Source organism: Uloborus diversus, chromosome 3 (genome assembly GCF_026930045.1).
Source record: "Uloborus diversus isolate 005 chromosome 3, Udiv.v.3.1, whole genome shotgun sequence".
NCBI lineage: Eukaryota > Metazoa > Arthropoda > Arachnida > Araneae > Uloboridae > Uloborus > Uloborus diversus.
This window is the reverse complement of record NC_072733.1, coordinates 94,083,062-94,095,574: the sequence shown is the minus strand read 5'-3', so window position 1 is coordinate 94,095,574 and position 12,513 is coordinate 94,083,062. Positions and strand designations below refer to the sequence as shown.

The 12,513-nt window shown below is 33.8% G+C and overlaps 1 protein-coding gene across 4 annotated transcripts in view; it reads left to right on the top strand.

Annotated features, from left to right (window-relative positions):
- LOC129219294 (transmembrane protein 163-like) overlaps window positions 1-12,513 on the top strand; it is a 128,343-nt gene that overhangs the window by 97,289 nt on the left and 18,541 nt on the right. For all 4 annotated transcript variants that reach the window (XM_054853635.1, XM_054853636.1, XM_054853634.1 and 1 more), the window contains 2 exons: window positions 8,487-8,530; window positions 10,120-10,214. In XM_054853635.1, the coding sequence (XP_054709610.1) occupies window positions 8,487-8,530; window positions 10,120-10,214 (139 nt within the window). The remainder of the gene's footprint in view (window positions 1-8,486; window positions 8,531-10,119; window positions 10,215-12,513) is intronic.

Here is a 12,513-nt window from a genome sequence, read left to right as displayed (position 1 = left end):
TATATGTTACATTTTTTTCGGGAGGTAGCTTTTTGGGGAAAATAACGCAGGTTAAACTTGCGCGAAAACGGATAAAATCCATACTTTGCGACCCCTTATCTGAAGAAAGCAACAACCCTTAACCAAAATAACTATGAAGTCATCATCACTAGATACAGTACAACCAATAAATATAAGCATAACCGTGAGGTTGTGTTTTTGTAAAGAGCTATAGCGCACTGAAATACGACTTTTAGAATTTTTCTTAAAAAGCGCTGCAAAAACTCAAACTTTGGAAATTTTTAACGAGCGAAAAAATTTTTTTAGAAGGCTAAAAATTTCAGAATGTTCGCTTCTCATGACCTACTTTGACATATAAAAAAATTAGAAAAATCAAAAATGGTCACTGCCACACCTTGTCTGAACTTCAAAATAATGGCTCTTAAAAAGATGGTGACGACTGACGTCTGAAGTTGGTGGAAGTTTTGGTAAATGAAAAGTGGACTTCAGGGACATTTTTGCGATTACTTGCTTTTCACTAACTTTTATTCAAACTTGGTTAGGTTTTAATTTTCCAGCAGAAGAATGGGTTTGGAAATATATTTCAAGCAACAGACTGATTCCTAAGATCATGACAATTACCTCTGCTCCAAGTGAAATTCTCCTACTCATATCTTGCAACTGTAGAACATTGTGTTACAAGCTGTAGCTGTCGGAAAACTGGGTTCGACTGTACGTCTATGTGTGAACACTGTGGTAGAATTAATTGTAACAATAATTCAGACCAAGCCAACAAACTGTTAGATGACCCCTTATAAAAAAAAAAAAAACTTGTAGTCATAATAACTTGATGCCTTTTTTTTTTTTTTTTTGTTGAATGCAACCTGTTTTTCAGAAACCAGTTGCAACATAGTCTTCGAGCTGTAACATTTTGCAAAACAACGGTTCACACTGATCAGTTTCATGGGCCGGATGTGACCCGTGGGCCGTAGGTTGGGCACCACTGGTTTATAATACTGTAAGAAGTGAAATAAAAAGGAATACTCCGGTGTCATCATTAGCTTTTGAGCAGTAAGCGTATAATCATAATACTGCTTTTGCAATGTTTCGGATGGGGCGGGGGGGGGGGGAAGCAATAGGGCTAGGGACTTTGTGTTTTTTTAGCGTATACTTTGTATACTAACATTTTGAAAAAACAATCAGCTTTCCCCTATTTAGTTGGGACACGAAGAGCGTATAATCATAGTACTGCTCTTGCAATATTTCGGAAGGGGTGGGGAAGGGGGAGAAAGAGGGGTGGGGGTCGGGACTGTCTTATTTTAGTGTATACCTTTTGTACTAACATCTTGAAAAACATCCGCTTTCCCCAAATTAGTTGCGACACGAAAAGTGCATAATCATAGTACTGCTCTTGCAATGTTTCGGAGGGACTAGGATGGATCGGACTACTTTTTTAAAGAATACATTACGTACTAACATCCAGCCAAAATTCAGCTTTCCCTTAATTAATTGTGACACGGAAAGCGTGCAATCATAGTACTGTTCTTGCAGTGCTTTGTAGGGGATGAGGGTGGGGGTGGGGGGAGAAAGAGTGGTGGGGGTCGGGACTTTGTACTTTTTTAAAGAATACATTATGTACTAACATCCTGCCAAAACTCAGATTTCTCTTAAGTAGTTGCAACACGAAAAGCGTATAATCATAGTACTGCTCTGGCAATGTTTCGGAGGGGGTGGGTCGGGACTTTGTATTTTTTAGTGTATACTTTATGCATTAGCAACCTGCAAAAATTCAGCTTTCCCTAAATTAGTTGCGACACGAAACCTTTATTGACTGGGCTATTTAGTCGAGACTTGAAGAATCTGACTCTCAAGGTCAAAATGTTTGCTGCTCTTCAAGGTCTGCATAGTTTTTCGTTTTCGCGAAAATTTGCATTATTTTTTGTTTATGCATTTAGCCCTTTTTTTGGTGATGAGGTCAATTTGATATGAGTCTGGTTTAAAAAAAACAGAAGGTCTGATAGTTGAATAATTTTAAGATGATGACACTATGAATTTTATTTTCACATTCCTCGGAAAAAGTTCGACGCCAAACAAATTACACTGCGCGGCAAAAAAAAAAAAAAAAATAAATAAATAAATAAATAAAATAAATAAATAAATAAATAAATAAAAAAGTGCCCCTTAAAAATGCCTATGACAACATTCTAACCCTTATGTGAAATGACCCCCTGAATTCACTTATAACCCCCGTTTTCCCTTATCAAGTCCCACGTTTTGGAAATGGCAACCCCCATTTTTTCAGTTTTCGACAGCTTCATAGCCATTATTTTTATTTGGTGGGGAAGTGAGCATTATATTAACCATTAACAGTCTTCTGAGGAAATAGAGAGACGCCTAGTTCAAAACCATGAATATTTGGAGCAAGTTTTGAGACTCATGGGGGTAATCCCCTTCCAAAATATTTAAAAAATCATCAAAAGGATCTTTTTTTGTAGGAGTTTGTTTTACAATTTTTCACCACTTATTTTTCGTTATAAAATCAGAATATCAGACTCAATCGTATGACCTCCATGTCCGAAAAAAAATTATGTTGTAAAAAAATTGAACAATATTGGAAGTGTCTCATCTTGCATAGTCAGAGTCGCATGGTAGATCTTGAGTAAAGAACCGTATGAACTAGGGAATGAACAGAACTTTTGGGGCTCGTCAAAAATGACTTATACGGGCCCTGTCCATATTAATTACTTTCACGTCCCTACATATATTTCCCTCCTCATTAAAAAAAATTCGGGCCCCCTTCAGGCTCGAACCCGGGCCAACAGGTGTCCCTTCTCCCCCCTATACACGCCCCTGGTTATGAATGTTTGTTACCAAATGAAATCATGTTTCCTTTTACATCAGAGACAATGGGAGAATGGAAAAACCCCAATTTCCTCCAAGATACTGATTTGGGTAGATAAACACACTATACACAATTAGTTTAAAGGTTTAAGAGGTTATACACCAACAATACTTACTCTGTAGCATGCAGGTCGTTTGCGACTCGCTGAATTCTCCAAATGTAATTTGAAATCATTAAAAAAGTAAAATAAACGCAAAAAATAATTTCTGCTCTCACTTTTGATGTAAATTACACAAAAATGTAATTTACATCAAATTTTAATCTTTCAAAAAAAAAAAGGCAGAATGAAAACCTTAGATTTTTTCTATTAGCCCAGAGTGCAGTATTTATGGTAAAAGGAAGCATCTAGATTGCTCATCAAAAGTAGCTGAAGAGATGAAATACGTTAATTATTGATCTTAGACTTACAGGAGAGGAAAATGTAAGATTAGGATGCTTTAAAAACCAATTTTTACAGTGTCAGCTACGCCATTGTTTGAAAACAAGTAGAACTCTCGGAATCATTTCTATATGTCAAGGCTTGACCGCGGCGAGATGGCGGATAACCTTGAAGCAGAAGTAATCGATAGGGTGAGGAGAACGCGTTTCTTACTACTCGGCGCTTTTTGGCAGATTCTATCCGTTACAAATGATACAAATAATGTTTCCGCTTCAAGGTCATCTTCCATCTTTCCATTGCCAAGCTTTACCTAGTCTTCACTCCCCAACAGTTTTGTTTCAAAAATGAACTAAGTGTGGTTATAGATTTTGTTTCCTTTTACTCCCAACTGTCTTTACACAGTTATTTTATTATTGATTTTTTGGTCAACTTTTACTAAATGATGGTTTCGTCCTTTTTGGGGGGGGGGGGCAAAACCGAAATTTCTCCAAATATAACCTAGGTCAATAATTCAAAACATGAAATTTCATTACTCAGCTAATTAAATAATATTTTTAATACACAAGTTCATATATTTAGTACTTACTCCTTACAAAAGTACTAGTCTGTGTGATATAAAATAGGACCTTTATCCCCATAAAATCAGTTAAAATATCACAAAATTTTGCAAAAATATTTACACCTAAACTAAATGGCAAACAGACACTGAATGCAACTTCAACTGCTTTGTGAAGTAGTTAATTATTGATATTCTTTTCATCAGATAACAACAGGTATCACGCAAAAACGAGAGGGGTTGGTTTGATCCGCCTGTACGGTTTTGTCCAACTTTGCCCTGTTGTTCAACTGTGGAATCAGTACTGTTAATATAGTGGAAGTATAAAGTTCAGAAAATAAAATTCTACAAGGATATCATAAACTGTAAATTGTAAGTCATCTCAATATTTTACAAGATCTAAAATAATTTTCCAATTTTAATGGTTCTTAAAATGTATCAAGCGAATGCATATCATATCTGATTTTTTTTCTCTAATAGTAAAATGAAGAAAAAACACAATTTACTGTAGTAGAGGTAACTGCAGTAAAATTTGAAAGATTTTTTTTTTCTTTTCTTAAGCACAATTATCCGACGTTTCAAGCATAGAAATTACGACGCATTATCTTTCAAAAAGAAGTTCATTTCATAAAATCAATTAAAAAATTACGTTCTAAGGATGAAGTTGAAGATGGCAGGGAGAAAAAAGATGATATTTTGAAAATTATAATTGCTCTTCCGCCCCTTTTCCACGATAATAAATATTTATTTAAAATGCTTGGAAACATGCTTGCCTTATACTTTGATGCGTTTTTCCGATTTTCATTACATACAATACGTATATTGGACGTTAAAAAATTTCTCCGGTTGAGAGTTCTTGAAAATATTAGGAAAACTTTTAAGTGGTAAAAGATAGTGTAGAAATAGTCAAGTTTTTAGCAAAATTATTCGAGAAACTTTGATCGAAAATAAGATTTTTGCGTACAAACTTCTCTGCTAGCTTAAATTTTAATTATTTTTCTCGAGTCATGTGACTCCGCACGATAACCGGACTACGAGATACGCATATGAAATAAGAAGTCTGGAAGACCTTCAACGAAAACACCCATTCTAATTTTGCGAAACGCATATTCCAGAGCTTCGCCACTGTCCCTAATCAGACACGTGACTCTTGACTATGAAAACCGATTGCGCATATAGTTCATGTTCTGAATGCACATGTTCTGAAACACATTTTGTGCAATGTTTTAAAAAAGATTTCTTAGAATGGGTACATTTCCTATTCAAAAGATTCAAACATTTTCAAAAGCATTTTTTTTTTAAATTTGAGCTACATCGGAGGTTATCCAAAGAGGGTGTGAGAGCAAGGTTGTTGCGCACAAACTTGCTTAGTTTTAGTTTGTTTTAAAAGCCGATAGATCCTGTTAACAGGGTCCAACTAATGCTTTTTGGGGTCTAGGGGCAAGCAATATTTTTTCGGACCCTCTGCCCTATAGTTTTCTTTTCGCTTACTTTGACCCGTGAATTTCGTGTTTGATTAAACTGTATTATCGGCAAAGGGTTTTCAATTTTTTCTTCGGGTTAAGTAGTAAACCCCAATAGTCTCACACGATTATAAATTAAAACAAATAAAATTATTTATCAAAAATAATTTATTAGAAATTGCAATGTGCGTAGTGGACTAAACAGCTTGTGGAGAATATTTTGTGGTCAAAACAGCTGACTTAACTGGTCGAGATTCATAAATATGAATCAGTTAGTTTACCATTTGCGAGAATAAAATCGAAAAATATTTCGTGAATATATAGTTGTTAAAGCGAACATTTTCCGTATTATGATTTTTACTAATTTTTGTGTGTATTAATACTTGGGCAAAGTTTTATTCTGAAGAAATGATTGTTTATGGAATACAAAATACCATATTTTGTTGGATTTCCAGGTTAGAACTATAGGTGGGCAGTGTCGTTCTTTTTGATAATCCGTTCATCAGAGGATCGTTCTTTCTTTTAATCCGTTCATATGAACGACTTCGTTCATTTAAAAAGTTACAAGTGATATCTCTGCAAGAGATACTCACGTACCTTCGAAATGTTTCATTAGATCAGCAATATTCTTCGAACGAAAAATAACTAAAATAATCTAATAGTAAGAAAATGTGGCTATGAAAAATGAATAAAAAAAAAAAAACTTTATTTAGGTTTAGATGTATATAGCAATTAAAGTTCATTTTGTAAGATATTTCTCAGTTTCCGAATAGCAAGATTTGCTTTCCATTCCGAAAATCGCAGGTTCCATTTCAGCACGTCACAAAATTAAGTTATTAAATTTTACTATATATTAAAAAAAAAACAGTTTGTTACGATACAAAATTTGCAAAAATGAACTTACGTGAAAAAGTGAATTCTAAATAGAAATATATCCCTGAGCGTACTATGGTCACGGGTGAAAATAAAACAAAAAAATATTTTTTAATCTGTACTTTAGGTAATATTTTTAAAAAAATGTAAATCACGAAATAAATAAGAGAGAACTATAAAAAAGAAAACAAAATGAAAGAAACAGACTACAATATTAAACACGATAATAAAAAAAATGCTTATTAAAACTACGTACCTTAAAAAACATGAAATGAACAAAAGTATTATAATCATAAAACGTCTGCTCTTTGCATAAAAACTGACGTAAGTTGTCGAAACTGACCTTTTTTGACCCGAAAACAAACATCTGTCTACCATGACATCTACCCAAAAGAAAGAGGTGCGGTACTTCAATTTTTTTTCCAGTTACACTACTGTATAATACCTACAGTATTACCAATAGGTATAATGAAAAGAGTAACAAACAAATAAATTGGTACTTCAGCTGGAGTACCGGATAATTTAATTAAAAAAATAAAAAAAGACACCTTATTTTAGGGTGCTTCAAAATTATTTCACAGTATTAATGAGAACAGAAAAAAAAAGAAACACACACACAACAGTTTATGGGGTAAAAATTAGATAGTAGTAATCCTTATTTAAAACCTCTGGATAGTGGAAATGGAATGTAAAACTAAGCGACTTCGAAGTCGCCAAGCAAGTTAAAAATCAAATCAATATAATGGCAGTTGATAGGAGGGACGTTATAAAAGACAAAGGGATCATCAGAAAGTGATTAAAGGTACTTTTAGAAATAATTTTATCGGCAGAAAGTGTGAGAAAGACCAAACACGTTACACAAAACATTACTAATGGATACATGGGAAAATTGCAAATGAAGAACTGCAACAGTTAAAGAAAAATGATGAATAAAGCAGAAATTAAAATGGCCCGAACTGAATATATTGTACTGCACAGAGAAAAATGAAATTTGAGATTGATTAACGAGTTAAAAATTTGAAGATGAATGTATTTCAAGAAAAGAAAATGCAATTGTATCACAAGTGCATCAATGCAAGCTTCCAAACTGCTCACCGTTTAAAAGAACGATCGTTCATTTTTTAGGTGAACGAACGGATCCGTTTATTTTAAGGATGCTTTCTTTTTGACCCGTTCGTTCATGAACGACACACCCTTAGTTAAAAATAGTTTTTTTTTCCCAAAATGTTTTATATCGTATATGTTGTGGGAACATTTTGGGGCCCTTTCTAGCGGGGACCGGGGACTGATGACGCCTTTGCACTAGTGGCAGTAAGTCAATGACTTTAAGAGGAGAGGAAGTTTAAAACTAGGCAAAAGAATTATTCTTAATTCTTCAGAAAATCTGTCAATTAGTTTTGTATTTCCATAAATTAATCTTGTGGGTTCAAAAAGCACACATTATTAGCTTTTACTTTATGCAAAATTTTAACACAGAAAAGTGATTTTTGAAATTACGTTTGAAATTTCATCCAAATCGAAGATGGTCGAGTGGGGACCCCTAGGTCACTTGACATGGAATGACTCTTTATCAATCTACACTTCTGGCACGATGTATAGTTGCATTATCGTCCATGAAATATCCGTCGCCATCAGGATAAAAATGCCACATTGCAGGGTGCACTTGATCTGCCAGTATATCTAGGTATCGTATGGCCAGGGGCGTGCGCAGAAATTTTGGGGCTCGTCACAAATGACTTTTACCGGGCTACCTACCCCTAAAAAAATTCACTCTCGTTTTAAAAATTTTTGGCCCCCTTCAGGCTCGGACTCGGACCAACAGGTGTCCATTCTCCCCCCGTGCACGCCCCTGCGCATTGCTGTTTATTTACCCTCAAGGAACACTAGGGTACCACTTCTATGCTAGTAGAACATGTTCCATATCACGATACCTCCAAACCCTTGCACAGAGCGAGGAAGGCAAGAACTTTCTCTCAAAGGTTTCTAATTCATTGGCCAGTGAGTATATATTTCTTCAATTTCTTAAAATTTGTATGTTCTAATTAGCACATTAAATATAATCAATCAAGTCATTTTTAGTATAAAATGGAAAAGCCTACAGGGGTAACATAAATACTTAAGCACGGTATGAGAGGCTTTATTATGTCTTAAAATTATATATATATATATATATATATATATATATATATATATATATATATATATCAAAAATATTTCATGGATATCATAATGTTTTTTGTGCTGCTACAGAAACTATGATAAATGTAATCAATTTGCTGAAACCATTAGTTAAAAGTATATAAAAAATATAATAGTTATTTCTTTTATTTATAGTTTTTGCAAAATTGAGGCATAGTCCAGCCACTTTCGCATTTGCAGTGAGTATTTTTGAAATTTAATTTTAAAAATGCAAATTTTATAAGAACTGATTTTTAGTTCATAGACCAAGATTAAGTTGTACAATATAAATAGCATGTTCAGCTTTAATTTCGGAAGTATTTCTTCTGAGTCAATTTATTAAAAGCCAGGTAAAGGTCTTTGTAAAGCAAGTCATTAAACGTTTCTGAATGTATGGCGCAACTGCAGTTCATGAAACTTTCAAAAACGTTTCTGTGTGTATTTCGGAATCCTTTTTCTGTCATTTCCAGAAACGTTTTTGAGTATTTTGGAATCCTCTCTCTGTAATTTCAAAAAACGTTCCTGAGTATTACGGAATCCACTGTGTCATTTTCAGAAACTTTTCGAACATTTCAGAATCTTTTGTCGGTGATTTTTAAAAAATCTGAACTACAGTGTTGTGTACTTCAACAATTTTAATTAGTTCTTTCACATCTAACTACGACAACGCTGTTCAAGACTTGCGATTATTTGAAATCCTTCGAGTGACAATACACTCACGTAATTAATCTCATTCATTAACTGCAGGTGGTTGGCCACTACGTTGTCCATGTTGAAGGTTATCATTGAAATTAAGTATTTTCGGCACTCTTTTGACCTTGAAAATCTTAGAATGTTGAATTCCTCAACGAATTCTGGAATGGAATTTCTGCTTCTAATTCCAACACACAATCGGGGTGGAAAGTCTGTTAATTCATTTCGTATAGCCATACTTAGGTAAGGAACCTTTTCACATTAAACCATTGAACATTTCAGTCAAATGAAAAACCTTATCAATGAACTGCCCACACATTTATTTTATATGCCATGCTATTTCCATCTGTATATTTTTATACTGCTATCGCATGAGTTTTGTCATCTCAGTGCATATATTCAAATAAAAGAAACTGAAGAATCAAAACTCTATATAATGCTGTAAGCCACACAACAAAGTACTCCAACACCACAAAGAATAACTTTCATTTATTCAAGAGACTTCCTTTAAATTCTTAGCACGGGCATTGCCGTGTGGGTAATGTTAGTTTGATATAAGTGTCCGGATTGTCAACTTTTAAAAAACTTTTGTTAAGTGATTGAAAAACGAAGCATATATGAACATAAATTTGTCAATTACAATTAGAATATTTTTTTTCTTTATGTGGGTTGATACAAAGTAAACTTGCAGGCTTATATAACTCATGCATTAAGAACTATAACAATAGAACTGACCCAATAGTGGGGCAACTTAAGTTTCTTTCATTAACTTTTTATCGCTATTCCAACTATTATGCAACCAAACAAGACGATTTAAGCATTTTTTTTTGCGCCATTTGAAAACTCATTGGCAAAAGTAAGAAAAAAAAGTAATATTTGTTTCATCCGACTCCAGAAGACTTGTAATTCCAGAAGAACGCTAATTTCCGAAAGTAAACTATTTTTCTGAAAAGCTATAAGTTTTGAAATTAAAGTTAAAGTAAATATTTTCATAATCATCAGTATCATATATATTTTCATACAATAACATGAGAAGCAGAAATTTCGTTTTTATGTGCAATATATACACTCTCATGTATTGACGCTTCATTTGCAGGCTGATTGTATTCTTGATTTATTATCATCCCTCGTAGTTATTTGGCGATACTTTGGATCTCCTTATAGGACCCTGTCTCTATCAAGAGAGATCAAGTAAATATTTTCTTTTAAATCTGAAATTATTTTTTTATTCAAAAGTTTAACTTAATTTTCACTAATTAATGCAATCAAAAATTAACCATAAAATGATTTGTAAATATTTTAAAAATGTATACATTTACACAAAGTATTTTAATGGAAAAATATGTATTGAAACGCTAGTATTTTGCCGTGGCCAGGTAAACGGCAGTATCCACGGAAATAAGTTTTCGAAACATTTGAAGAAACGCGTTTTGGATTCAATGCTATTAATGAAGAAATGTTGGAGTTAGACTTTTTTTGAGCATTTTTTATTTTTTGAGCGGGAACCAAAGAGGCAAGCTTGTACAATAAAGTTAACGTACAATAGATGACTGAAATTCCAAAAAAAAAGAAAAAAAATGCAGTTACTGCCCTTTACCTGCATACTACCGTATTACTGTCAGATTGCAACGTTCTTTTTTTTTTTAAGAACCGTGTGATTGTATCCAAAGGAAATAACTGACGAAAAAGTTTAACTGTTGATTTGTTTGACATGATTTATACTATATTTCCAAGATCTGTTAAGTTCAATATTTTCTTGAAACAAGTGTTTAATGAAACTATGATGAACAATCCGTCGTAAGAGGTAAACGGCGCCAGAAGTGAATATTTTCTGCCTCTCGCCACGCAGATAATGGTGAACGTATAATGGAAAAGGACCCAACGTTTTTATATTAGTTATTACATGAATGAACATGCAGTCTGAAATCCATGAGTATCATAAAAGACAGGAATTAAATGCTACGCGTTAGCATTTTAAGCACTATTTTTCAAGAGGAATAACATAAAAATAATAATTAATTGCAATGCAGCAAAAGCTTAGTCATTTGTGGCGCCATATCATACCTAGGCGCCCGGGGCGATTGTACCACTCACTCCCTCTTTGAAAGGCCCTTATTTTTTTAATCCTCTTTACTTACCACAGAACTATGTAAAATATTTATCAAGTGTACATTTGAATGACCGCCTACAAGGACGAATCCAGGAAATATTCAAAGAGGATGCGACTGATTTCAGATACTTTTCCCCTTATACGCTCCCAACCCCTAACATCATAAAAGATTGTCTCAAATTCTTGTATTTCTTTTTGGAACTTCCATTTCTAATTAAATTCCGGAGGAGTGTACTGTGTACTAAACCCCATCCCTTACCCTAACATCATCAATGTAGTTAAATCATTGCTTTTTTTTTTGGAATTCAGTTTAAAAAAAATGTTTCAGAGAGAGCACCCGAACCACATCTAATATCATCTAAAATCGTCTAAAATTTAATTTTTGGAGCTTTGAAAAACTTCCTATACAAAGTTCCGATCCCTATCACTAAAGTATTAAGAGATTGTAATGCAATCTTGTTCTCAAGACTACAATTCTGAAAATATTTCGGGGGACGACTCTTTTTTGTAACATTATTTAGAATCCTCTAAAAGTACTTTTTTGGAACTTTTGTATCAGAAATATGCCGAGGAAGAGTTCCTGCATCTCGGCTCAAGGAGAAGGCGATCGCACCTCCCTTATATCCGTAATTCTTCTTAACCGCCTATTATACATTTTCCGGTTTCCGATAAATTAACGAAACAATGACATAAATATTGTACACTGCGATGCAAAAGTTTAGACATTGACGTTCTTCAGCTGTAGAATTTAGAATTGCGATAGTAGAAATATAAAAGTCTGCAAACATATTCAAAAACTCTTCTGAAATACTATAACCAAAATACAATTGTTTGATATGCTTTAACAATACTGTTTTGGATAAAAATAGAAATTTGCTTGTTGCAAAAGTTTAGAATCTATTACGAGTTTCTGTGAATTTTTTTTTCGTATATGCAAATTTAAAAGAGATGACATCACAGACCTCTTGCACTTAAGGTCTGCCAACGATAACACTTGGTAGTCAAGATGCCGCGAGCTGAGCAGATTAAAGCGGATGAGGTAACTAAGATTTGGCAGTTGAAAGCTGAAGGTAAGCTTGTTCCTGAAATTTCGGCTATTATTAATAGATCAAAGAAATCTATTTATCGAGTTTTATCAAGTCACTGCAATTATAAAGCAAAACGCAGATCTGGGAGGCTGCGTGTGACGAATAAACGGGATGATCGTCAGATCCAAAGACTAGCAAGTACCCAACAAATGACTGTTCGTGAAGTTCAAAGCTCCTTGGGGCTTTCGGTATCAAAGGATACGATTCGTAGACGAATTTTGGAAACAGGGACAATGGTTCACCGAAAAATGCAAAAGAAACCAGCTCTAAAGCCACATCATAAATCACAACG